The sequence below is a fragment of the Microcebus murinus genome, chromosome 16 (genome assembly GCF_040939455.1).
Source record: "Microcebus murinus isolate Inina chromosome 16, M.murinus_Inina_mat1.0, whole genome shotgun sequence".
NCBI classification, from domain to species: Eukaryota; Metazoa; Chordata; class Mammalia; order Primates; family Cheirogaleidae; genus Microcebus; species Microcebus murinus.
The window spans coordinates 40,048,701-40,075,988 of NC_134119.1; the positions used below are offsets into that span (position 1 = coordinate 40,048,701).

Here is a 27,288-nt window from a genome sequence, read left to right on the forward strand (position 1 = left end):
GAACACGTGCACTTCGTATTTTCACATTTTACAACATTTGTAAATTATAAAAAAACCAAACTATGTTTTAAATAAAAATCATTTTTAAAACTCTACATGCCCTATGTATACAATCTTTAGTAATAGCCTGTAACTGATGGGGTGTTTGCAAGGTTAAAATGAAATGAAGTTTGTGACTCAACACGTTTTAGGATCTCATAGTAAGGGTTCAATAAATGGAAGCCATTGTTAAATGTAACAAGAGCGTCATGTCACCATCTTCACTCTCATCACGCCATTCTGGTTTTCTCTATTGCAGATTGATTGGGGATTGGGGGTGCCCTCTAGTGTCTACATTTTGTCATAGCACCTCAGTTACTGCGAAGAACACCCTTTTACCCAAGGCTTGGAGTTTCAAATCCAAAGGGCAATGGTTTTCTTTTCTTTTCTTTTCTTTTCTTTTCTTTTCTTTTCTTTTCTTTTCTTTTCTTTTCTTTTCTTTTCTTTTCTTTTCTTTTCTTTTCTTTTCTCTTTTCTTTTCTTTTCTTTTCTTCTTTTCTTTTCTTTTCTTTTCTTTTCTTTTCTTTTCTTTGTCCCTCCGGACCATATAAAAAGGCACGAAAATCCATATCAGACCGATGGTTCCTAAGTCCAACACAAGCCCTGCCCGTGATAGGTAAGTGTGTCAGAAGAAAGGCACAAGGGAACACACAGAGTTTCTTTCTCCCCTTGATTCAAGTGCAATCACGAACATTATCTAGTTTCACAGGAACGCTCATAATAATATTTGAACGTAGCATTGCACAAGCTACAAAAATGCCGCGACATGAATAATGATCACGGATAGCTTTCAGTGACAGCTTCCAGCACCAGCCACCTCACTAAGAGATATACGTCCATTTTTATCTTTAATCTTTAAAGTGACCCGTGAGGCATATATTGCATTGTAGCCTGCTGTTTTCCCCTGCAATAGTATGTTTTGGGCATCTTTCCATGGCAATAAATACAGTTGGGTCGGTACTTGAGTCAAAGGCTGAGAAACTTGAACAGTCAACAGCCACTGCCCAGGTGAAGATCAATAATAGTTAACATTTATTGAGTGCTTTATTACACTCCAGGGGCTAGGCTAATTGTTTAACATCAACTATCTCTCATTTGATCCTTGAGGCAATCCCAAGGTAGCGTCTAGTATTGTGCAGATGAGGAATCTGAAGCTCAAAGAGGCTCAAGAACGCTTTCAAGCTCAGACAGCTCCCGTAAACGGCGGAGCTGGGATTCAAACCCAGGTCGGTGGGATTCTGGTGCTGGGCCTCTCAACCAGCATATTCGGAGGGCCATACGAAGGAGGATACCAGGGAAGGTCTTCCGAGCAGGGAAAGGAACCCCTGACCAAGCCGGAAGGCAGGCAGGAGGGTGGTGTGGGCCACAGCCGCTAAGCAGGCAGTTTCTAGAAAGCCACGGTCCTCCATGGAAGGGACAGTAAGTAACTCTCTAGTTTTTGTTGTTGCTGTTTTTTTTTTTTTTTAATGGCACTGTTGGCCAGGCAAGGTGGCTCATGCCTTTAATCTCAGCACTTTGGAAGGCTGTCGCAGGAGGATCACTTGAGCCCAGGAGTTCAAGACCAGCCTGGGCAACATATCAAGACCCTGTATCTATAATAAAAAAAACAAAAAAATGAAAACAGTATTATTGAGATATAATTGATGTACAATAAACTGCATGCATCAAAATTGCATAATTTGATGAATTATGAAATATATACATACCACCACCACAATCAAAATGATGAGTGTTTCTATTGTCCCAAAAGTTTCCTTTATAAGTCATCCCACCCCCATTCCCGGCCAACCACAGTCACTATAAATTACTTTCTTTCACTATAGGTGGCTCTACATTTGCTGGAATTTTATAGAAATGGAATCATACAATTTGTACTTTTTTTATATGAACTCTTTCACTCCACATAATTATTTTAAGATTTGTCATGTTTTTGTACATGGGCAAAAATAGCATCAATAGTTTGTTCCTTTTTATTACTAAGTATTATAGTATTTTTTTTTCAACAGAGTCTCACTCTGTTGCCCCAGCTAGAGTGCCGTGGTGTCAGCCTAGCTCACAGTAACCTCAAACTCCTGGACTCAAGCGATCCTCCTGCCTCAGCCTCCCAAATAGCTGGGACTGCAGGTGTGCGCCACCATGCCCAGCTAATTTTTTCTATTTTTAATGGAGATGGTGTCTCACTCTTGCTCAGGCTGGTCTCGAACTCCTGACCTCAAGTGGTACTTCCACCTTGGCATCCCAAAGTGCTAGGATTACAGGTGTGAGCTCTCCAGTTTTTGACTATTACAAATAAAGCTACTATGAACATTCATATACATGTCTTTGAATGGACAAGTGCTTTCATTACTCTTGGATAAATGCCTAGGAATACAATTCCTGGGTCATCCAAGTGTAAGTATAACTTTTTAAGAAACTGCAAACTGTTTCCCAAAGTAGTTGTGCTATTTTGCATTTTCACCAGCAGTGTACAAGTCCTCTAGTTACTAGGGCCAGTCTTTTTAAATTGTGGTCATTCTAGATGCATTCAATTTTCAAACTGTGGGTCCAATAGATGGTTTCTTAGACTTTCTGAGCCTCAGTTTTTTCATGTGTAAAGTGGAGATAATTATATCAGCTTTGACATGTAAAGATGGAGCGAACTAGCACATATGCAGCACGTAGTATAGGCATCAGGACATAGCAGGTGTTTCATATAATGCAGCTATTTTATTGCACTTGAACCCCCAGCCACCTCATGATCTGGCAACTTACCCTGGGACACAGCACCCTCATCTAGATGAGAAAAAGCTGCTTCCTGGACATTCAGCAAGTGCTGTCAGCCTGGAGGAATAATTATGCAAGGTGCTTGTGTATGTGGAACCCTTGCAAAGCCCTGTGAGGTATGTGGTTGTTTTCCTTCCACACTGCACATGAGAAAACTGAGCTGCAGTTACCAGCCATTGGCCAAGGTCACACAGCAGTGAAGTGCTGGAGCTGGGATTTGAATCTATGTCAGTTTTGATTTGGGGTCCAGAATTCTCGCTAATGAAGTGCCTGGATCAGGGCTAGTGACGTGGCCCAGTCACAAACGCACCTGCTGATGCCCAGGGTCATCTTCGGTCCCCGGGAAGCAGAGCCTGAGGCAGGGATTAGGTATGTGTGGTTTATGAAGGAGGAACCTGAGAGGGAGGAAGGGAAGCAAGAGAGGGAGGGAAGGAAGCAGGGCTGTGGTCTCAGGTCAAGTCTAGCAAGGGGACTGGCCTTTTGCACCTTTGTGCCAGTCAGGGGTTGGCCGAAAGCCAACGTGGGTAAGGGGAATAGACTCCTGGGAGAGGAGATTCCTGGGTGGGGGACTGTCCCCCACAGGTGGGGGGTGGAGACCGGGAGGGGAGAATAAGGGTCTCACTTGAGTGGTCACCATCCCAGGTGGCTTCGAGCTGCCCCCTTCTGTCGTGGGATGCCACTGTGGGCTCCCCAGAGATGGCCATCCCCGCAGGGCCCCTCACCCTTGACCTTGGGGATAACCTCTCCTCCGGAGGGATCCTTGCGACTCCTTCCTCAGCCCTTAGGAATTCGACCTCCAATGCCACGTCTCGCTGCTGCCCCCCGACCCAGGAGGCCCTAGGGGACGGGAGCCAAGCTGGCCACTTGCAGGTAGGTGCTCCCTGCCCACGGCTGGTCCATGGGAAACACCCAAGCAGCCTGTGCCCCGAAATGCCTGGGAGTGCGGGCTCCCCTCTGCGCGTCCCCACTCCCCGCCCCTCCGGCCCCCTACATCGGACCCCTGGGCCCCACTCGGGAGTCACATGGGATGCTCTCCAAATGCCCCTCAAGGAACAGCCCCCATGACCACATTCCACCCTTCTGAGCAAAGGGCCGCCAAGGAATTCTTGGCTCCCTCTTCCCATCCGACGAGCACTGTGGGTGAACGTGGGGTTTGGAGCGGTCATGGCTACATTTCAGCAGCTGTGGGCTGTAGACTGTGCGCCTGAAAAATGATCACTGGTCGTCACTGCAGAGCTTCCTGGCAACATTGCACAAGTCACGTCCACCATTCCTGAATCTCAGTTTTGTCATATCCTTACTGGGGGTGACAACATCTACCCAATGGGGTTGTCATAAGGGCTGAGTGACACTCCAGGATTTCACAGTCACAGACCTGCAATGCCGTCTCCGTGTGACCATTTACAAGTGATTTGGCTCTCCGACTATGTCTGCTCATCTGTCGAATGGTACTCGAGACAGCCGCTGCTCCCCGGCATCCCGGAGGGGAGCCGAGTGAGTATACACGAAGTGCTTAGCGCCTGCCTGGCCAAGTGAGAACTCAGCCCTCGATGGGTTATGGTGGCTCACGCCTGTAATCCTAGCACTCTCGGAGGCCGAGGTGGGAGGATCGATCAAAGTCAGGAGTTCAAAACCAGCCTGAGCAAGAGTGAGACCGAGTCTCTACTAAAAGTAGAAAAAAGCCGGGCGCGGTGGCTCACGCCTGTAATCCTAGCTCTTGGGAGGCTGAGGCGGGCGGATTGCTCAAGGTCAGGAGTTCAAAACCAGCCTGAGCAAGAGCGAGACCCTGTCTCTACTATAAAAATACAAAGAAATTAATTGGCCAACTGATATATATATAAAAAATTAGCTGGGCATGGTGGCGCATGCCTGTAGTCCCAGCTACTTGGGAGGCTGAGGCAGAAGGATCGCTTGAGCCCAGGAGATTGAGGTTGCTGTGAGCTAGGCTGACGCCACGGCACTCACTCTAGCCTGGGCAACAAAGCGAGACTCTGTCTCAAAAAAAAAAAAAATAAAAATAAAAGTAGAAAAAAATTAATTGGCCAATTAAAACCATATAGAAAAAATTATCTGGGCGTGGTGGCACATGCCTGTAGTCCCAGCCACTCAGGAGGCTGAGGCAGGAGGATCGCTTGAGCCCAGGAGTTTGAGGTTGCTGTCAGCTAGGCTGATGCCACGGCACTCTAGCCCGGACAACAGAGTGAGACTCTGTCTCAAAAAAAAAAACCACACAAAAACATACAATGCAGGGTTGGCCCATGGAACAGGGGGTGTGGGATCTCCACCCCTTCCCGTCCCCCCACTACTCCAGGCCCTGTTTTGGAAAGACTTCAGCCCGGCTGGGATCCAGGGCCCTGGGGACCGGAGGACGTCCTGTACCTCCGAGTGGCAGTGCTGACTCAGATTAGGAAATCAATGTGCGACCACAGAAGCACAGCTGGGCTTCACCTCTTCTGGGAACACACACAGCCAGCCTTTGTGTGCCTCTTCACCCCCAGGCTGCGAGGGGCTAGCTCTGTGCTAGGTCCTGATCCTGAGGCCAGCGGCCAAAAGGCTAAGCACATAAGCACAGCAAGAAACAGGGGCCTCTGCCACCTTAAAGCACTCAGGGCCCGTGGGTCACAAGCTTCGCACGACCCTCTGATTGGGGTCAGGCACGTCTGGTGCTTGCCAAGCCTCTGACTTCTCCCAGCCCTCGCCCGGACGCTTCTCGAGCCAAGCCAGGCTCCGGACCACTGGTTGGGCAACCCATGACCTCAGACTGGGTCAGACCCATCAGGTGAGCATCTGTTTAAGGGTGTAGAACATTTCGTTCCTTAGAATCCCGAGGGACAGAGTATGAACCTTCCCCACCCCCAGTTCAAGCCCCTCTCCCATCCCTTACTGCCAATTACTTACTCTGTAACTTTGGGCAAGTCCCTTCGCCTCTCTAGGGTCGAGTTTCCCAGCCCTCAGATGCAGGCTAACAAGTACCTCCACCTCCCAGGGCTGTTTGTGAGACTCACGTGACGAGTGTCCAAGGATGGCACGCACAGTGGCAGGCACTCAATGGGGGGGGGGGTTATTATTGCAGACAGGGGCTCTGTAAAAAAATAGTCTAGTGTATGTATTAATATGACAGTGGGTGACAGTACAGACCGGGGAGCCAGACTGCCTGAGTTCCAACCCAGGCTGCTCTGCCACCTCCTGTGTGGCCATGAGTAACCTCTCTGAGCCTCAGTTTTATCCTCTGTAAAATGGATACAATCATAATCAGGTTGTGGGGTTCAATTATAATCAATTAGACTAGATGCCCTGGGAACAGTGCCTGGCACATAGTAATCATCTAATAAGTATTAACTATTTTTGACAAGTCAGGGTTTTTGAAAGGATTCACAGGGAACTCATATTTAGTGAGCATCTACTGTGTACCTGGTACCACCAGAAGCCAAACATTCATACACCTGTATATGTACATATACACACACATACGGTGAGGCGGGGACTTCTGTTTTCATTTTCTGAGATCTTTATAGTGTAAAACAAAACATATGCGGAAAACCACACGGATTAAATGTGTAGCTTACTGAGTTATTTCAAGGCAAACACCCTTGTAACCACCACCCAGATCAAGAAATAGAACTTTCCCAGCCATCCCAGTAACACCACCCCCCAATAGACCCCATCCCAAAAGTAACCACAGCTGTTCCCCTCAAAAGCAACCACTAACCTGACCATTATAGTAATTATTTCTTTGAATTTCTTTAATGTCCTATCATGTACAGAACAACACCCCCTGTAGCCCCAAATGCCAATAGTGTTAAGATTGAGAAACTCAGCCAGGCATGGCGGCTCATGCCTGTAATTCTAGCACTGTGGGAGGCCAAGGCGGGAGGATTGCTCAAGGTCAGGAGTTCAAAACCAGCCTGAGCAAGAGCAAGACCCCATCTCTACTAAAAATAGAAAGAAATTAATTAGCCAACTAAATAATATATATAGAAAAAATTAGCCGGGCATGGTGGTGCATTCCTATAGTCCCAGCTACTTGGGAGGCTGAGGCAGGAGGATCGCTTGAGCCCAGGAGGTTGAGGTTGCTGTGAGCTAGGCTGATGCCATGGCACTGACTCTAGCCTGGGCAACAAAGTGAGACTCTGTCTAAAAAAAAAAAAGATTGAAAAACTCTGCCCTACCTATACCAAGGTACCATCCTAAATAAGCCTTACCTTCAAATCAATACTAAAGCTGGTCCTAGGAGACTGTATGAGCTCAGAATCACATGCCTTGGAAACAGAGTCAGCTCAGCCATTTCTAGCTTCCTCCAGCATATACCCACCCAACGTCAGGATTTCTGTCTTCAGAGACTGGATAAAGCTAGGAAAGCAGGGCGTTTGGAACACTCCAAACCAGGACACAGGGCAAGCTGCCCTCTGCTGATCTTTCTGTGTGAGAGGCGGGTGATCATAACCAATAATCAGACATTTCATGATACAACGTACCAGGACTCTGCACATGCCACTCTGCTGAATCCTCCCAAGGGCCCCCTACAAACAAGGGGCACATGCACATTTTATACATAAGGACACGTGTCTTTTCAAGGGCTTACTGAGAGACTGTCACTTCTGAGTGTCCAAGGCAGAAGACAGAAGTTCAAGTCCCCACTCAACCACTTAGTCATTATGCGACTATGGGCAATTGCTTGTCCTCTGAGCCTGTTTCCCAACTTGTAAACACAAAAATATAGATCTGGATGACCTTTAGGGCAAAGTAAAATTGGGAACGGTGGGGTCACACAGATGTGAGCTCAAATCCAGCACGTCCATTGACTATGTTGAGCCCTTAGGCAAGTAACATTTTCTTTCTGGATTTTAGTTTTCTCTTTTGCAAATGGGACGATCCCAGCTTGCTGTTCATAGGGCTGTTGTAAGGCACAATTGAGATCGTACAAGCATGGTGCCTGGCATATGTTATTGCTCAAAAAGTGGAAATTCTTTCAGTCATTGCTGTTTATCTGAGACCTTCTAATCCTGAGATAACTTAGTTCTCTAAAATGTAACCTCCTTGTTCAGGAGGAACAAGAAATAGTGGCCCTCAATTGAGGGATGTGGAAGAGACTTCGGAGTCATCTTTGAAACCCTTCCCAGCCCTGCCCTGCCCTTGAGACCAAGTTCTTCTCCTCCTGCTGCCAGCGTCCAGGCTTGTAGTCTAGGCTCCATATACCGCCAGTAGATCCTGGGTTGGGTTGAGGAGACAAGCTTATCGCAACACCAAAGAAAGTGTGGTTTGGACAGGGGTATCCCTCACCTTTTGCCACAAGAGCTGCCATTTATTAAGCATTTATTGTTTGCCTGGCATAAGGAAAGATGTTTCCTCTTGTGAGATCATTTAATCCGCTTTTTGCCCATGAGAAACTAGAACCTTTAGGGGTTTGAGTAACTTGGCCAAGGTTACACAGCTTGGATTAGGGTTGCCAGATTTTGATAGGATAAATAATGTCCCCTGCCCCCCCCCACACACACACACAAGATGTTCTCATGCTAATGTCTGAAACCTGTGAATATCTTACCTTACCAGGTAAAAAGGATTTCATAGATGTGATTGATTGAAGGGCCTTGAGGTGGGAGGATTGTCATGGATGATCTGGATGGGCCAAGAGTCCTCACAAGAAGGGGTGGCAGGAGGACTAGAGTCAGGAGTAGGTGTGATGACAGAAGCAAGTGGTTGAAGTGATTTGAGGAAGGGGCCACGAGCCAAGAAATGCAGGTGGCCTCTGCAAGCTGAAAAAGGCAAGGAAACAGATACACCCCTGAAGTCCCCAGAGAGAATGCAGCCTTGCCAACACCTTGATTTCAGCCTTCTTACCTACAGAACTGTAAGCGAAAAATTTGTGTTGTTTCAACACACTAAGTTTGTAGTCATTTGTTATAACAGCAATAAGGAACTAAACACATAGATTTAGCAAAAACAAAACATTACAGAACGACAACCAGGATCCCCAGTTAGATTTGAATTTCTGATAAACAATTTTTGAAGTATAAGTCTGTCTCAAATGTTGCATAAGACATACTTACAATGAAATTGTTGTCTATCTGAAATTCAAAATTTAACTGAGTGTTCTGTATTTTATCTGGCAACCCTAGAAATGATGGAAATAGAGCAGGAGTCAGAACTCATGACTCCCTGGCCACCCCCGTGCTGCGTCCTTTCATTCCCCCCCACACACACATACAATCTAGCATCTGGCAGAGATTGCCATGTCGCCTGGTTTGGAATCTCTGCCTTTGGAGCAACCAGTCCCGGAGCAGCTGCGGTGGGAGGGATTCCGGAATGCTGATCCTGAGGGCTGGGTTTGAAGCCCTTTACCTCGCTGATTGCCAGTTTCCCTTTCATGACATAGCAGAATTGTATAAATGTAAGGATTTAATGAGATAATAGATGTAAAACACCAGGTACATGTTAGTGTTGTCAACAGAAAAGAAGCCAAACTCTGTGAAATAATTTAAAGAGGTTTATTCTGAGCCAAATTTGAGGACCCAAGAAACCTTGAGCAAGTGGACTACCTGTGGTTGGGTTACAGTTTGGTTTTATACATTTCAAGGAAACAGGGATTACAGGTAAAGTCATAAATTAATACATAGAAGGCATACATTGGTTTGACCAGAAAAGGTGGGCAGTCTGTTAATCAGAGACAAGCTACTGGCCATATATTTGTTGTGTAAACTGAGGCCCTGCAGGTTTGTCTAGCAAAGCCTTAGCCCTTTAGTGAGTTACAAAGGATGTTTACAAGAAGGGTGGGGGGTCATGAAGAGGCATGTCTGACCTCCCTCCTCATGGCAGGCAATTCACTTTTAGGGTACCCCTTTGGCCAGGAGGGGGTTCACTCAGTCAGCTGGTGGGGAGAAGCCTTAAGATATTATTTCAGTTCACAATGTATTCTTAGAAAATGGCAGCTTCTTTCCTTCCTTCTCTGGGCCTCAGTTTCCCCATCTATAAACCCGGCTTGACAAACTCCTAGCGCTCTCCATCCAGACCGGGCCCCAGAGCTCAGAGTCCGGCCGCCAGGTGGGGACAGAACGCCTGCTTTGCGGGGAGGTGTCGCACATGCGCGCTCCCAGGCGGCGCCCCGCCTTCCCACGCCCTGGACACGTCACTTCCGGCGCGAGGGGCCGGGCCTGGCCGGGCCGGGAGTGCGGGTCGGTTCTGTGCGCGCTGCCGGACGAGGCTCCAGCCGCCGATTGACCCGCGCTCCGCCCCGTAGCCGGGCCGGTGAGTGCCCGCGAGCCCGTCCGTGTGCCCTGGGGACCGAGGAGAGGGCCCCTGAGAGGGAGGGATAACCGGAAGTGGGGCCCAGAGGAACGAGACCCCAGGAAATGGGGACACTTGGGGAGGGGGTGACAGCCGGAAGTGGGGATCTGGGAAGCTTGTCAGCGGGCTCTGGGGGTCTCTGGGGTTCCAGGAGAGATGGCTGCCTGACCTGTCCTTGTTGGGGGGTGGGGTGGGGAGGAAGGGGGTGCTCCGCAAAATGATGGGCTGTAGGTAGGGAAGACGCCCAGCTTCACCCTAACAAATGATGTTTGCATCCCGTCTAAATCCCCACCTCTCAGCTCGCTCACCAGACTGTGACTGAGCCCTGGGGATTAAACATGAAGCTCCAGGTGGGGGGTAGAGATTCTGAGCCCAGGTTGGGGTTAGAGACATCCTTGCTCTGCCTCACTAGGTGTGTACCCTTGGGTGCGTCGCTTAACCTGTCTTCTGGGATTTACAGAGCACTGCCATGTGCCAGGCACTGGGGCTAGCAGTGAACATGGCAGGCAAGTTCTCTGCCTTCGTGGACTTTGCATTCTAGGGGACAGTTAGCTCCTTTGTAAAGTGAGAACAGTAATAGAGCTGTCGCCAAATATTGTGAAGATTACATGAGAAAACGGTGTATGGGGCTTAGCACTGTGCTTGATACATGGCAAAACACTCAAGTACATATTATCTCTTTTCATCATTCCTCTATAATATAAGCTTCATAAGGCAAAGAATAAGATTGGATGCTGCTGGGTGCCCAGTGCCTGTGAGCACAACGCCTGACACATAGGGTGGGGATCAGTAATTACTTGATAAATGAATAGATGGTGAAACTGGCTCCGAGGAGTTTCATAGCACTGGACTGCAATTTCTAAAGAAGAAACAGGAGCCCAGTGCTGTAGAAAACTGGAGATAATCACCTTGGGTGGGGGGCAGGGAAGGCTTCACAGAGGAGGTGACATTGCAGCTTGAAGGTGATGAGTTGTCTGCTTAGGAACAAACAAGGAGAGGAACTATCAGAAGTGCACGAGGTGTTCTGATAATGCTGGGCCACTTGTTTGTTTTGGCTGGCATTTAAGGTGCATCAAGGTGGGAAATGAGGCTGAAGAGGGGTGTTCAGGTGAGGCCTGAACGTGGACATTGCAGTTTATCTCCCAGGTAAACACTAGATAGAGATTGCATGCATCTCTTGGAGACTTCCATTCCTCACTCGGCATACCTCTGCCAAGTAGGTTGAACTCATTCAACAGATATTTTTGGAGTGCAGCCCTTGTATCTAACACCATGTTAGGTGCTGAGCTTAAGGTGATGAACCAGACAGTCAGGAGTGTTGCTCATAAATTGCCTACAGACAATTACAACTGCATGGGAGAAGTGCTATGCCAAAGAGCTCTGGTGTGGGGGCCACCTAACCTGGCTTGTCAGCAAAGGCTGCCTGCTTCAAGCCACTGTCATCCCTCACCAGGATTATTGCAGTAGCTGCTAAATGGTGTCTTTGCCCCAGTCCTTGCCCCCTTACAGTCCATTCTCAGGACAGCAGTGATCTTTTTAGAATGCAAATCAGGATCATGTCACTCTTCCCAAAACCCTCCATGGTGCCTACCTCACACAGAGTAACAGTCAGAATACTTGCCCATAAAGCCCTGGCCTTTGGGCTTCCCAGTAAGTCTCTGAAATCATCTGCTAGTATTTTTTACCTTGCTCACTTGGCTCAAGCCACACTGGCCTTCTTGCTGTTCCCCTAAAAAGCCAGCCATGTTCCTGCCTCAGGCTGTGCACTTCTTCTTCCCCCAGATATACATGGTTTACTCCTTCTCTTCCTTCATCTTTGCCCAGCTGTCACCTGCGTGAGGCCTTCCCTGACCACCTAATTTAAAATTGCAGCCCCTATCCCTGAGTACATCCAGCCCCTTTCCTTGCTCTGTTTCTCTCCATGGTATTTACCACCTTTTAGTAGACTACTGTGTTTCCCCGAAAATAAGACCTACCCATAATATAAGCCCTGGCAGGATTTCTAAGCATTTGCGCAATAGAAGCCCTACCCTGAAAATCAGACCTAGTTATGGGCGTGGCTACGCAGCGGATTTGCACAATCCATGCATTTTGTTGTTGAGCAGTAAAGAAGACGAGCAGCCCTTCTCATCTGCCCCATGAGAGCTCTATTGCTCGGCATGAGAGACTGGGGCCAATGGTTCTAAAGGAAATAGAGTCACAAGAAATTCAGGATGGAATTCGGGATTTGGAGAGTTATGATGATGTTCCAGAAGAAGACGACTTAACTATATTTGAATAAATGTAGATTGTTATACCGTACTTAAAAAAATAACACATCCCCTGAGAATAAGCCCTAGGATGTCTTCTTGAGGAAAAATAAATATAAGACTCTGTCTTATTTTTTGGGGAAACAGTACATAGTTTATTTTGCTTATTGTATCTCTCTCACTAGACTCTAAGCTCAATAAGGACTGGACTTTTTGTTCACTTCCATATCCCTTGTACCTGGAAGAGAGCCTGGTACGCTATAAGTCAGGAGTCCTTAAACTACAGCCTTCAGGCCACAGGCGGCCCACCAAGGACATTTATTCAGCCCGCCGGGTGTTTTTGCCGCTGCTGCCTATCCTGCTTAGCCGATTTGTCCCGGGCCCACAGTGCACATGTGTGGGATGTGTGCCGTGCTCTCCAGCAGCCCTCCAACTGTCTGAGGGACAGTGAACTGGCCCCCTCTTTAAAAAGTTTGAGGACCCCTGCAAGTGCTCAATGTCTGCTAAATGAATGAAGTGGCATTTAATCAGGACTTAAGGGTGAATCAGTGTTGGTCAGGTAAAATCTAGAGTGAGCATGCTAGCCGGAGGAAACAGGATGTGCACAGGACAAGAGAACACACCTTTGGGGGGAAGCAGAAAAATCTGGGTAGAGCTGGAAGTTGGAATGCAGGGAACAGAGAGGGCAGACCTAACATTGAGAAGGCATGACCTGGTTGCTCGTGGAAAGGGCAGGAGTGCAATTAGGTACAGTCAGGACATCAAAGGTATGTGCAGGGACCCTGGGACAGTCCTTGCTTTCCCTGTTGAGCTTGCAGTGGAGGGCCAGCAACAGCCCATCGACAAAAGCCTGTAGTCCCAGCTACTGGGGTAGCTGAGGCAGGAGGATTGATTGAGCCCAGGAGTTTGAGGTTGCTGTGAGCTGTGATGAAGTCACTACACTCTAGCCCAGAGCAAGACCCTGTCTTATATATATATATATAAAAGACTTGGGGTTTGGAACTGGGCAGTTCTGCTGCTACCTTATTCCTGAAATATCTAAGGCAGCTGCTTTGTTTTTGTTTTCCATTCAGTAAGTGTGTTAGTTCAGGTCCTCTGAGAAGCAGACACTGTGTGAGATTAGGCATGCAAGAAATTTAGAGGCATCACCTGTGAAGGATAAAGGGGCAAGGAGCTGGGGAAGTCAGGAAGCGCTTTGGGCCATGATGCCGGTCTGGCCCTGTGAAGGAGGTTTGGAAAGGAACAATGTCTCTGACTATAGTGCAGTCCCCAGAAGGGTCTGGCCAGGCCAACAGGGAGTCCTCAAGCCCAGGACGCCCGTTAGAGCCCAAGTCCCATGTCACACCCATGCATTGGCCAGAGTGATCCATGGAAAGTATGGCATCCTCTGGAAGTAGATCCAGAGGGAAAGTGGTTGGGGCCATTTGTCAATTCTGTTTTCCTAGCAGGAGGTCTGACCAGTGCATTTACATGGCCACCATGTTAAGTTATGTGGGTGCATGGTAAAAAATTCAAGCAGTATAGTAAAATGTCTCTTTCTCATTTTACTTTGATTTTCCTTTTAAAGACAGGGTCTTACTCTTGCCCAGGCTGAAGTGCAGTGGTGCAATCATAGCTCACTGCAACCTTGAACTCCTGTGTTTAAGCTATCTGTCTCAGCCTACTGGGCAGCTGAGACTACAGATGCGCCACCACATCCGGCTAATCTTTAAAATTTTTTGTAGAGACAAGGTCTCAGTACATTGCCAAGACTGGTCTCTAACTCCTGGGCTCAAGTGATCCTCCCGCCTCAGCCTCCCAAAGTGCTGGGATTTACAGGCGTGAGCCACCACACACCCGGCCTTTCTCATTTTAAATGTTTTGTTCCCTAGAGGTAACCATTGGTAACAGTTTCTTATATCTCCTTCCAGAAATTTCCTGTGTATTCACAAGTGTATATATATTTTAAAAACAAATGTGATTATTTTCTGCACACAGTTCTCCAACTTGCTTTCTTTTTTCTTAACATGTCAGTTCATAAAGATCTGCCAGATTCCTTTTCATGACTGGATTGCACCCCATTATTTAACCAGTCTCCTCCTGATGTGCACTTAAGGTGTTTCTAATCTTTTATCATTATAATCAATACTTGTACTTTGCACATATATACAAGCGTATGTCCTAGAAATGGCATGCTGATAGATATTGGCAAACTGCCCTCCAAAGAGGCTGTGTCACCATATACTCCCACCAGCAGCAAGCATATCAGAATACGTTTTTCATTTTTGCCAGTCTCAATCTCAGAGTTGTTTTAATTGACATTTATTTCATGACGGATGAGGTCAAGCGCCTATTCCTGCATTTGTAAGCAAGGCGGTGTGTTTACCGAGGAGTGTGTGTGTCGTGCCATAGCTGCCGGGTGTCTCTCCCCAGACTTTAAGTGCCATCAGTCTGGGGTCGGACCCATCGTTTATGCGTATGGTCCAGATCCAGTTCATTCCCCAATTTGAGAAACACTGCTCTGATGTTACTTGGCTTTGACAAAAATGTTCCTGTCCCCTAGGTCGTGCTGCCCCTGGGGGTTGAGATGCACGCTGCTAAGCTTTATTAATTTCGCTTGGGGCTTCTGTGTTGGCAGGGATCCTGGTAGCTCATGTCAAAAGAAAGCGATTCTCTGAGAACCAGCCCTTCTGTGGCCTCACTCTCTGAAAATGAGCTGTCGCCACCCCCTGAGCCTCCCGGCTACGTGTGCTCGCTGACAGAAGAACTGGTCACCAAAGCCCGGGAGGAGCTGCAGGAGAAGCCAGAATGGAGACTTCGGGACGTGCAGGCCCTTCGTGACATGGTGCGGAAGGACTACCCGAACCTCAGCACGTCCCTCGACGACGCCTTCCTGCTGCGCTTCCTCCGAGCCCGCAAGTTTGATTACGACCGCGCGCTGCAGCTCCTGGTCAACTACCACAGCTGCCGGAGAAGCTGGCCCGAAGTCTTCGATAACCTGAAGCCGTCGGCCTTAAAAGATGTCCTCGCTTCCGGGTTCCTCACCGTGCTGCCTCACACCGACCCCAGGGGCTGCCACGTCCTCTGCCTCCGCCCAGGTATTCTCCTAGACCGTGTGGGCACGTGTACAGCCTCCCTGGGGTGTGTCTCTCCAGCTCCACCTTCCTTTCCCAGTCCCTTTTGTACCCCTCCTGGTAGTCAAGATCTTCTGATTGCAGAGACAAAAACCTACTCAAACCAACTTAAGAAAAAAGTGAGGAGACTGGAGTATCTCCTAGAACCAGAGGGCTGAGAGTGCAGCAGCTCTCCTAGGCCCCAGAACCAAGAACCAGCATGCCACCAGGAGCTGACAGCCATTCTCCCTGCCTTTGCCTCGAACGTCTGTGTGTCCTTGGGACCACACATTTCTGTGGCCTTTTGCATATCTTCTTTACATTTTTTTCTGGCTCTGGCTGCCTCTGTGCACATAGCTAAATCTGGCAGCTCTCGGGTTTGCCTGACTACTCCATTCAGTTCCTCAGTGCAGAGTCCACATTTCCAGGGGAGACCATCTGGTGAGCTGAGGAATCTGCCCCTGGCCATAGGACACAGCATGGCTGCCAGGACCCTGCCTGACCTTCTTTGTGAGTAGGCCGGGGTACAGGAATCATTGAAAGGGTGTGGGCCTGGCCGACACCTGATAAGTTACCTACTCTTCCTGCAGCCTTTCCTTTCTTTCCTCCACTTTATTAAGCCACTGACAAGATTCACTTCAGATTGATTTTTTGATCTTAGCACTGCATGATAGTAATCAGGATACCTTACATTTCTTTAGCTTGGTAGTTTGCAATTGGGGGGGAGCTCCTTGCCACCTCCCAGCAAAGAGCATTTAGACATGACTAGAGGGTACTAGAACTTGAGACTTCTGATTTTTTTTTTTTTTTTTTTTTTTTTTTTTTGAGACAGAGTCTCACTTTGTTGCCCAGGCTAGAGTGAGTGCTGTGGTGTCAGCCTAGTTCACAGCAACTTTAAACTCCTGGGCTCAAGCAATCCTTCTGCCTCAGCCTCCCGACTACAGGCATGCACCACCATGCCCGGCTAATTTTTTCTATGTATATTAGTTGGCTAATTAATTTCTTTCTATTTATAGTAGAGACGGGGTCTCACTCTTGCTCAGGCTGGTTTCGAACTCCTGACCTTGAGCAATCCACCCGCCTCGGCCTCCCAGAGTGCTAGGATTACAGGCGTGAGCCACCTCACCCGGCCACGACTTCTGATTCTTAATCATGTTCTCTTCCATGACACCAAATGCATTAGAAACTTGGGAGTGTTCTCCACTCCACCCCCAACGTCAACATTTTCTATCAAACCAGAGCTGAGGAAAAAAATTGAAAGTAAGATACGATGTTTTTCCCAACCAGGCCAGGGATGGAGAACACACTGACAGCCCTCTTTTGCTCGTGAATACAAACTCCTCTTGAAGGCAAGTCTGATGGGCAGTGGACACCTCCACATACTTCCCTCTGCCTTTAGTCATTCACCAAACTCCCTTTGGAGACTAAACCGTTCTCCAGCCTATTCTATGTAGCAGGCATTGTGTGAACAGCTCACCTGCTGTTTTGGGCACTTTCCAAAATTAGGAGTGTTTATTTTAAAATAAGCAATGCAGTGCAGATTTCAGGGCACCGAGAGATCTAGAAACCAGTTAACGGGTTTTTCTGCTGCAACCCTATACTCAACCCCTAAGAATATTACAAAACAGTTAGATATTACCACACCGGTTGCACCTTTGCTTGTATGGTTTCAACCCTTTGCTCATGAGATGAACTTTTTCCCTGTTTGTCTGGAGCAGATCTGAACCCTTCCCCACTGACTCAGTTTTTTAGGAGGTGGCATTCACAGAAGGTTTTGTTCTCAAAAGTCTTATTTAAAAAAAATTTTTTTTAAAGCAGTTAATTTCTTAAGTTAAAAAAATTTTTTTACATTTTTGTTATTTTCTTTTTTTTACCTTGAGCTCCAGCTCAAAGGATGCCTTTTTTAGAGCTCTTTTGAGACATATGTGGTTGAGAGGGATGATATACAGTTATGAAGGGGCCAGTTTAATGAGCAACAGCAAGATAGCATAATTTTGGACAAAGGTTTGGACAAAGATTTTTGGACAAAGATTTTTCATAAGAATTTTACACATATTATAGATCCCATTGGTGGCAAATGTGAAATTTTACCTTTTTAAGAAAGTGGCATACAGGACTTGGTAGGATTTTCTTAAGAATAGCAGTTACTCAAAAATCATCATTTTCATCTTATTTCCAAAGAGAGGAAAAAAATCATTAAACATATGGGGAGTATTAAAGGAATGTCCATGCTAGAAAGGGGGGTTTGGTGAGGGGTATCCTCACAGCTTATTCTCCATACTCACAATAATCCCCCCCCAAAGGTGGTGTATGAGTTAGGACTCTCTTAGGGTGACATGTGACAGAAAGTCAACTCAGGTTGGATGAAACAAAAAAGGAGATCTCATTTGCTCAGATAACTGAAGTCTGAGCACAGCTGGACTCAGGGGCTCAAACTCCAGCATTGGAAAACTCTCCACTGCGGCTGTCCTTAGCATGGGCTTCATTCTCAGACCAGCTCTTGTCTCATGGGGCCCCTGAATCTCAGGCTCACAGCCTCGCCACTACAAGAGGGAAGAAAGATCTTTTTCCAAAGGGCCAAGGTCCCAGAAGTGAGTCTCCCTGGCTCAGCTTGGCCTGGCTTGGATCACACACTGTGGCCAGGGAGACGTAATACCAGATTGGCCAATCAGTTCCCAATCACTTGCCCACCGCTAGAGTCAGGAGTCAAGTCAGTTCTATCCAAATTGCATGGCTAGAGTGGGAGGAGGTGGTTCCTCAAGGAAACCCAGGGTGGTGTTACAAAGATAAGGGGAAATATCTAATAGCAGGAAGCATAGATGTTCATGGAGGTAGGTATAATTAGCCAATTCTATCCTATTCTACTTGTGCATAGTGAAGAACTTGGCCAAGGGTGCACAGCCAGTAAGCTTCAAAGCCCCAGGTGTGTCTGACTTCAGAGCTCATGCTTGTAACCTCAGCGTTCAATTGCATTTCCATTTCAGAATGTGCTGCTATGCTTAGAGTCAAGAAACATCGGCTGCTGCTTAAAGTGTCCCATTTACTAACCTAAATGGAATCTCGGCCATTTGAATATCTTTTTTTTCCATTTTGAAACAACAGTTTTAGAAAGGAGATAAATCTTTGTCTGATCACTTATTTATATTCACCTCTGTAACATACTGTCCATCTCTCATGACCTTAGACAGATGGATACCGAGCAACTACCCAATTACCGAAAACATCCGAGCCATATACTTGACATTAGAAAAACTCATTCAGTCTGAAGAAACCCAGGTGAATGGAATTGTAATTCTTGCGGACTACAAAGGAGTGAGCTTATCAAAAGCATCTCATTTTGGCCCTTTTATAGCCAAAAAGGTGATTGGCATCCTCCAGGTATGGCCCCTTCTTGTCGTGTGCCTGTTCTGCGGTTGCTTTGGGCTCCCTGGGGCCCTGTCCATTCACTGCAGGTCCCACGTGACACGCAAAGCTACATCCCACTCCCGCAGTCAGAAAGATACAAGAGCAGCAGGGGAAGAAATTTAACAGTCCTATTTATCACCCATTCTCATCAGGGTCTCTAGTACTTTCAATCTGGACAAGGTCAGTATTAGGGCAAGAGTCCAAAAACCCAGGGAAATGCTTTCTATTTTTTTCTTTTTGGTCTAGAAAGCAGAGGAGGAATTTTCCTAACAAACAAAACTGAGAAACTGTGCTTCTGCCCGAGTGTTGGAGCCCCTCTCCTCCCCACTCCCTACCCCCCATCCTCTGTGGACCTGGGGACGTGGAGTTCTGTTGGACTGCATTTTGGTCAGATGCTTCACACCTCATGTGCTGTGTGCATTTCAGAACACAAGTCACAGGGGACCATGAAGTTCCTTCCATATCTGCATAGTGTTTGACAATTTGCTTTTAATGTCATTAGAACCCATTTAGTCCTTTAAGGAATCCTGTGAGATAGGCAAGAATTACTTTTCCTTTTTGATAGATGGGGAAACTGAGGCCTAGAGAAGACACAGCCTCACCACAGTCTCACAGCTGTACAGGTGTTGTTGGTTCCTTGTTCATTCTGACCCACCACATGGGGTGCTGTCTCTTGGGAACTATGGGGCACCAGTGATTATAACAGATCTTCTCAATGAATTCCACAAATTCTGTGAGTGTCTGAGCCCCTGCCACGTACAAGGCTTATTATTTAAACAAATCAATGCTGCATTTAGACATTATCATAAATTCAAAATCTGGCCTTGAGCCAGTGCTCTGGCTTTCCTTAGCTTGCACTTTTCTGATGCCTTTTGCTGAATTCCATGTCGATTCAAGTTTCAGGGTACAGAGTTTGGATCAGTGTTTTCCTAGTACTGTAAGAGCATCTAGAGGGGAAAATATTTCCAGGGTTAGTATGTTTGGTAAATGCTGTCCCTTTTTTGTGAATTTCAACATATACCCCTTACATATTAAAGCCGCTGAACGTGGCTGGAGTTAAGAAAACCCATTTGATTATATTTAGTCTACTAGGAGGCCATGAGGGTCAGGCCAGACTGATGTTGGGGCTTAAAATGAAGATTTAACTGGGGGTGGCAGGTGTAGAAAGGTCCTCCCAATGTTCTAACACCTCTTTGCTTTCCCCCCACAGGACGGTTTCCCCATTCGGATAAAAGCAGTCCATATAGTGAATGAACCTCGAATATTTAAAGGCATTTTTGCCATCATAAAACCATTTCTGAAGGAGAAAATAGCAAACAGAGTAAGTGATGTTCCTATTGACTTCAGAGACTTTAATATATTTTTCTCCCTTGATTTATTTGTGACATCTAGTACTTAGTTTGTTGTTTTTGCCCTGGGACTAGTAATTTGGAAAGAAGTAAAGGGTTACAGATAAAATCAATGAACAATCCTTTTGTGAGGGGACCATGAAATTAGTAAGAATGTAATATTTGCCAGTAGAGAGAGCAGAGCCAGGATTTTTGTCATAAGTTGTGTATCCTTTAGACTTTTTGGTATCCTAGCTTGAGCATTGGGAACCAACGTTGCATTTTATGTGTAAGAGGACATAGAAAAGAGGAAGAGTGAAAGATAGTCACAGGGCAGATAGTTTAAAAGAGCTATGGTCATTTCTTACTATAGAATCTTGGGATTTAAAATTGCTATTTAAGACTTTCTATTTACCTAATATGTTGTCTCACTGTGTAAAGTTTGCAGGGAATTCAAGATTTAAAAGATGTGTGTTTAGCTTCTTATTTGAAAAGGGATTGATGACACTTTAACATTTAGACAGTCTTGGCTGGGCACAGTGGCTCACACCTTTAGTCCTAGCACTCTGGAAGGCCGAGGCGAGAGGATTGCTTGAGTTCAGGAGTTAGAGACCAGTGTGAGCAAGAGTGAGACCCTGTCTCTACTAAAAAATAGAAGAAATTAGCCAGGCATGGTCATGCGGGCCTGTGGTCCCAGCTATTCGGGAGGCTGAGGCAGGAGGATGCCTTGAGCCCAGGAGTTTGAGGTTGCTGTGAGCTAAGCTGATGCCACGGCACTCTAGCCTAGGCAACAGAGTGAGACTCTTTCTCATAAAACAAAACAAAACAAAACAAAAAAAAGACAGTCTTCCTTTCTGACCCAGGAGAGCCACCTCTCTGAACCTTTCCCAGTACCACTGATTCAAATGGGATTGGGAGTATTTTTCTCTTTCTTCCCTAGGCCTAGGAAGGTCACTCCAAAGACTGGGCCCTAAATTTTATATGCCTTTTCAAAGAGGAAGCATATAGAGACAGAGAATCTCAAGGTCGCAAGGGAGAGAACTTAAACTCAGATGTGGATTTCCAGGCCCTTTCCCTGTGGATTTTGATTCATCAGCTCAAGGGCAGAGCCCATTGACCTGTGCTTTTAAAATCTCCTTAGGTAATTCTGATGCATATCTAGGTTTGCAAACAATTAATTTAGTGGCCTCCCTGCTTGGGAGTGAACCCATGTTGGTTCCTAAAGATCCTGTTTGGAACTTTTACCAAAGTAACCTTTGGATGGGTCTTTTATTTTTTATTTTTATTTTTATTTTTTTTTTTTTTTGAGACAGAGTCTCGCTTGTTGCCCAGGCTAGAGTGAGTGCCGTGGTGTCAGCCTAGCTCACAGCAACCTCAAACTCCTGGGCTCAAGCAATCCTGCTGCCTCAGCCTCCCGAGTAGCTGGGACTACAGGCATGCGCCACCATGCCCGGCTAATTTTATATATTTATTAGTTGGCCAATTAATTTCTATTTATAGTAGAGACAGGGTCTCGCTCTTGCTCAGGCTGGTTTCGAACTCCTGACCTCGAGCAATCCGCCCGCCTCAGCCTCCCAGAGTGCTAGGATTACAGGCGTGAGCCACCACGCCCGGCTTGGATGGGTCTTTTATATATGTGAAATGCCCTATTGATAGCCCATGGTGTTGTTCATTTACTACTTTGAATGTTCATTCATTCATTCAAGAATATTTATTGATCAACTACTATGTGCAAGTATGTTCTTGATGAACAAAACAGACCCAAATCCCTGCCCCTAGGAAGCTTACATTCTAGAGAGAGATACAATGAATCATGTGTGTTATCTAGTATTAGGATGTGATAAGAGCTATGGGGCAAAATAAAACAGAGAAAAAGGATAGTGCGTGTGAGAGGTGGGGAAGGGTTGCAGTATCCAATAGGGTGGTGGCATTGAGAAGTGGACATTTGAGCAAAGACTTGAGAGGGAGTGAGCCACACAGGTACCTGGGAGACCAGCAACGAGCCAACGCTGAGGTGGGAACATGCCCGGCATGCCAGCAGAGCAGCTAGGAGGCTGGTGCAGCTGGTGCCAAGAGAGTGGAGGGGAGAATTGGTTGGAGGAGGAGTCAGAGAAGTGAGGGGGCAGGTTGTGACAGGCCTTGTGGGCCATCATGTGGGCTTTGGCTTTTAGTCTGTGAGGTGGGAGCGCTGGAAGGTTGTAAATAGAGGAATGACATGATCTCACTCACACTGAAAGGAGCTTAGATTGCAGAAGGCCAAGACTGGGAGCAGGGAGACCAAGTAGCAGGCTGCTGAGGGAATCCAGGTGAGAAGCGATGGCAGCATGGGACCATTAGGGTGGCCACCAAGTGGTTGGATCTCAGATATATCTCACAGGTCCAGCCAACAGGACATGTGGTATAAGGAAAAGAGAATTAAGGATACTCCAAGCTTTCTGGGCTGAGGGTAGAGTTGCCATGAACCTTTCCTTTCTTCGTTCAATAGATACCTGAGCACCCACCGTGAAGGAGATTTCTGCATTCCTGATTAACCTAAGGACATGTGTGTTTTCATTTCATTCCCCTTTAGTTCTTCCTCCACGGGTCTGACTTGAACTCTCTCCACACAAACCTTCCAAGAAGCATTCTCCCCAAGGAGTATGGGGGCACGGCGGGAGAGCTGGACACTGCCACCTGGAACGCAGTGCTGCTGGCCTCGGAGGACGACTTTGTCAAAGAGTTCTGCCAAGCGGCCCCTGCCTGCGACAGCACCCTGGGCCAGGCGCTGCTGCCTGAGGGACTGACTTCAGACGTGCAGTGTGATGACTCCATGCGAGGTGTGAAATCACAGCTATACTCCTGTTATTAGGCAGTCCTCTGTGTCACCATCTATAAATCCTTTTTTTTCTTTGGAGAGGCACAAGGAGAACTTAAGGTGCCAAGGATTTGGTCTTGTGCCTTGTAATGAAACTGCAGCATGGAGGAACAGCCCTAGAAATTTGAGAGTTAGTCCATCTGGGTAACTTGAATTTACTCCATGGAAGACACAGAAAATGTCCCAAGTGGTTCCCAAACATTTGGAATCCCACTTCGCAACTACTGATCTGGAAGCTGTATCTGTTTTGTTTGTTTCTTAATCTGGTTTTTATGCATCTTGGAAAAAAGAAAAATCATGACCAAAGTCACTTTGGTCCCACTTCCCAGGAGAAAACCGCCTGATTGGCCAGTCAGCACGGCTCTTAGGAAACACTTGGGCTAAACCTGCAAGGTGGCCTAATGTGAGGCTTTGGGAGTTTGTCTTTTACGTGAAGCCTACCTAACCACAGACCTCTGTTGGTCACCAGGAAACTTCACATTTGAAGTCTGGGCACCAGTTTCTATTACTGGGTTTGGAAAGCATCTTAAGTGAATCATGCAAGCATCGAGAGACATCAGCAGCGCTTCCTGATCAAATTTTGAAGCCCAGACTTCAGAGCACCTCTGGGATTCATTGGTTGAATCTTGCAATAGAAACTTAAGTTTTCCCAAACCCATAAAGCCTTAGCCCTGGTTCTCAATAGAATCATACAGGGTCCTAGAAGTGTATGATTTTTCTCAACCTAAAACACGGGATTCCAGGCCTGTGTAGCTGAAAGAATTCTGGCCTAGGAATCAGAGACCTGGACCCAACGTGTGCAACTTGGGATAAAACGAGGGCCTCTGTGGGCTTCAGCTTTCTCATCTGTAAAACGAGCCTGCGTGAAATGATGTCTAAGGTCCTTTTGGTGCTGAGGTTCTGGGATTTGGTTTAGTTACTGAATGTTAGATTTTCTGCCTAGAAAAATGACTACCTAGATACAAATGGTTGGATCCTGCTTTTCTATTGGAACACACGGGCCTTTCCAAGAATGTGTCATCATTTGGCCCTGACTTTAAGGAAACTAGTATGTATATTCCTGGAACTCAGTGATACCAATTTCCTTTGAATAGTGATGGTTAAACTTTAAAAAGATGGCTTTTGCAAGGCCAGGTGAAGTGACCAGGATCTTGTATGAACCTTTCCATCACTGAGACTCTGGTAGTTTGTTGTAAACCCGGCTACAATGGTTACATTCCTTAGGATTCTTAGATTTTGGTCTCTGGATTGCTGGATCACCGCCCTCCCAGATCCACTTGAATCTCTCTCTGGTATAAGCGGACCAGCCAGCCTGAATGTTAGCTCTGCATTTCAGCACTTTAGATCTTCCCTGTCAAGATTTTAGCCTTAGCCCAAGCATCAAATTAGGTGGTTCATATGATGGCTTTTGACCTATTTCCTTGGATGTTTATTCCATGTGATTATGGTGTTAAATAGTGACAAGTACTACGTGTTGTACATGTACCTTCTCCATGCATTTATTAGACTAAGGGGGCAAGGTGGACAGCTCAATTAGGAAGACAACAGTATTCTAAAATTCAAAGGCCAGTCTGTTGTTACAAAGCTGTTCATCTTTTTAGCACTTTTAAAAATGGAGAAACTGTTGGTGGATATTAATTTATTTACCTCATTAATGCCAATTCTAGAGAAAGTTCTTTTCACCATGGATACCAACTCTGGATCTTCTAGGGTCCTGGCTGAGCTGGAAGTGCCAAAACGTATACCCCTGGCTGCCTCTAGTTCCATTTGATGATGATGTGACCAGCACTGCTGAAAAGGCCGAAGTAGGGCAAGTAGGATGGCTAAAGTAGAGCATTCAGAACCCAATGGTCTGGATGGGACATGCTTGGAGGCTTTCTCAGGTCCCAAGAGGGAAGAGAGAAAAAAAACAACAAAAATTTTAAAACTAGGCAAAGAAAGGAATGAACTACTCAGCTCCACCAAGCTCCTGAGGTTTCAGTTCTGCATTGCATTCTTGGCCAATTGCCTTTGTCTATGTGACTTAACATAGGGATGGCCAAGCTCACCTAAAGAAATATCTCAGGCCTGGTGTGGTGGCTCAGGCCTGTAGTCCCTGCTACTTAGGAAGCTGAGGCAGGAGGATCGCTTGAGCCCAGGAGTTGGAGGTTGCTGTGAGCTCTGATGATGCCATTGTACTCTAGCTAAGGTGACAGAGCAAGACTCTGTCTAAAGAAAGAAAAGAAAAATCTCAAAGACCAGAAAGGATGTTGCCCATTTCCCAGGCCTTTCCAGTTGGATCAGGAACAAGCTATTTCATTCAGCTTCTGAAAGGAGTCAGAGCCTTGGTTTGTCTGCCTCCTGGAGGTGCTGTGCTTTCTTTCGGATCCAAAGAGAGATCACATCGTTCTGGCATCTCTCAGGTTTGAGCCAAGCTGTGAGACCAGGACCTCCCTGGGTGAAAATCAAGGCAGTGTCCTTGTGGCTTCACCAGGGTGTTGGTGGGAAGCTGCCCCAGCAGGATGGGGAACTTCCAGGATCAACACAGGGAGCCTGACTCAGTGGGACGCAGCACCCTGGCGGAGCAACAAGTGAACCTCAAGAACCAGGAGCGTTTTCCTTCAGGGAAAGGTTCTGGCCCATCGCATAAATACCTGGAAAGTAACCCTTCCCTAAAATCAAGGTAATGTGGTATTGGGAAGGAAAGGGATAGCAAATTAGGAGAGCCAAGTTCAAATTTACCTCGCTGTGTGGCCTTGGACGAGCCACTTACATCCCTGGATCATCCTATGATAGAGGAGAGCCATACTCTCAATTATCTGTCCCTGGCATCTGATTGGCTTTACTGCTACAGGGACACCACACTCTTGTCTTTCTGGAGGCCTTTTCCCCTTCATTGGGATGTTATTTAGGAGATTTAGGTCTGAATGAATTGGTAACTACAGCTTCCAAATTAATCTGTAAGCTGAGGTACATGGGAGTTTTCTTCCTCTTCTTTCCTTATACCCCTCTACACAGAATTCTGGAAAACTATGCCTCTTCCTAGAATTCTGTTCTACCTTCCTGGGGAGAGGCTGTATGAAATCTACAGAAACAGTCAGAAGTACAACCCTGGCTTCACATCTTGAGTTTCTTACTTGCTCTTGGCAAAGGTGGCTGTAAATCTCTCATGTCATCCTGTTTTTGCAAGAAGTCTTACGTGGTTTATTAATAATTCAGGTAACCAGATACTGTTTTTTTCAGAAACAGGGCAATAAGAAGTATTTTCCCCAAGCCTTTCAAAATTCTCCCTGGCTGGGCAGTTTCTCTCAATGCCATTTGACTCTCAGATCAATCATGGAATTACTTTTTCATTTGGGTAGCAAAAGCTATATATAATACTGTTATGGCATTATTCTGCTACCTCATTTTAAAGTTTTCAGCTTTTAAGGTTTTGCTTTGAAACCACCTTTCATTTAGGGAGTAAAATGTTAGCTAACCTAGTAAGTGTAGCTGTCCTGTGGTCCTAAGAGATGTGGAAGTACCAAACGTGTCTACTGTTGAGGAAAGATGTCAGTTCTGATAACACCTCTCAGTCTTGGGATCTGCTAATTCTAATTCTGCTCCTCTGACGTGGAGAAATGGTTTGCTTAAAATGCAAGTAACAAATACCATCAGAGTCAACAGGAGCTTGCTTCATGGAAGGCCCAGTGTGATTTGTAGGTGGAAATGATAGTGATGAATTTACTATTTTTACTTGGCTAGTTTTCTTTTAATCTCCCTGGGCAGTATATTTAGTCAGGCAGTAAGTCAGCACTGTTATGGATTCTTGTGAACGTGCCTCGGCTTCTTGGCACATCAGGTAGGAACTTGTTAAAAGTGCAATACTTGAAACCTCTCTGTGACCATCAGCCTCTGACACTACTCTCTGATGGGGTGAAAGGTAGGCTAATTTTCTGACCAGTTTGAGGCACCATTTCAGCCACTGGTCACATTCCTTGCTTCAAACTGAAATTCAGTTTGGCTTTGCGTGTAGGACACATGGTGGTGGATTCATGTACTTCAGTGTTTGTTTTGACCAAAAGTTTATTTTTCTAGTGCATTTTCTAAGTCAAAGTGGTGAAAATATGTAATTTTAGTATGCATGACTACTGGGTCTTAATAAAAACCCTTGTAAGGTTAAATATGTGTGGAGTTCTTTTGTGACGATGACAGTTTGGATAAAGTTTCTGAGGTTTATTATTCACAGGCCTTGACAGACAGAGCCTCCTCTCCAGGGGAGGTAGGAAGGGGACTGTCGCAGCAAAGTATCCTCTGTA

General features: G+C 46.4%; 1 protein-coding gene across 3 annotated transcripts; it reads left to right on the forward strand.

The window, feature by feature from the left end:
• The first annotated feature begins 615 nt into the window (after positions 1–615).
• On the forward strand, positions 616–27,153 carry TTPAL (alpha tocopherol transfer protein like). Of its 3 annotated transcripts, XM_076011139.1 has the most exons (7): positions 616–1,265; positions 2,767–2,918; positions 3,581–3,672; positions 14,950–15,409; positions 18,609–18,802; positions 20,040–20,150; positions 22,727–27,153. In XM_076011139.1, the coding sequence occupies exons 4-7, from the start codon at positions 14,965–14,967 to the stop codon at positions 23,003–23,005; spliced, it is 1,029 nt and encodes a 342-aa protein (XP_075867254.1). In that variant the 5' UTR covers positions 616–1,265; positions 2,767–2,918; positions 3,581–3,672; positions 14,950–14,964; the 3' UTR covers positions 23,006–27,153. The 3 variants fall into 3 exon arrangements, with proteins under 3 accessions (XP_075867254.1, XP_075867255.1, XP_012636280.2); XM_076011140.1 differs by lacking the exon at positions 3,581–3,672; XM_012780826.3 differs by lacking the exons at positions 616–1,265; positions 2,767–2,918; positions 3,581–3,672 and adding an exon at positions 9,949–10,044.
• The last annotated feature ends 135 nt before the right edge of the window (positions 27,154–27,288 follow it).

Excerpts from the sequence above, each read along its gene's own strand:
- TTPAL (XM_076011139.1), top strand. The coding sequence starts at position 14,965 with ATGTCAAAAGAAAGCGATTCTCTGAGAACCAGCCCTTCTGTGGCCTCA. Across the intron at positions 15,410-18,608 it reads CGTCCTCTGCCTCCGCCCAG|ACAGATGGATACCGAGCAAC; the intron begins GTATTCTCCTAG and ends TCATGACCTTAG. Across the intron at positions 20,151-22,726 it reads AGGAGAAAATAGCAAACAGA|TTCTTCCTCCACGGGTCTGA; the intron begins GTAAGTGATGTT and ends ATTCCCCTTTAG.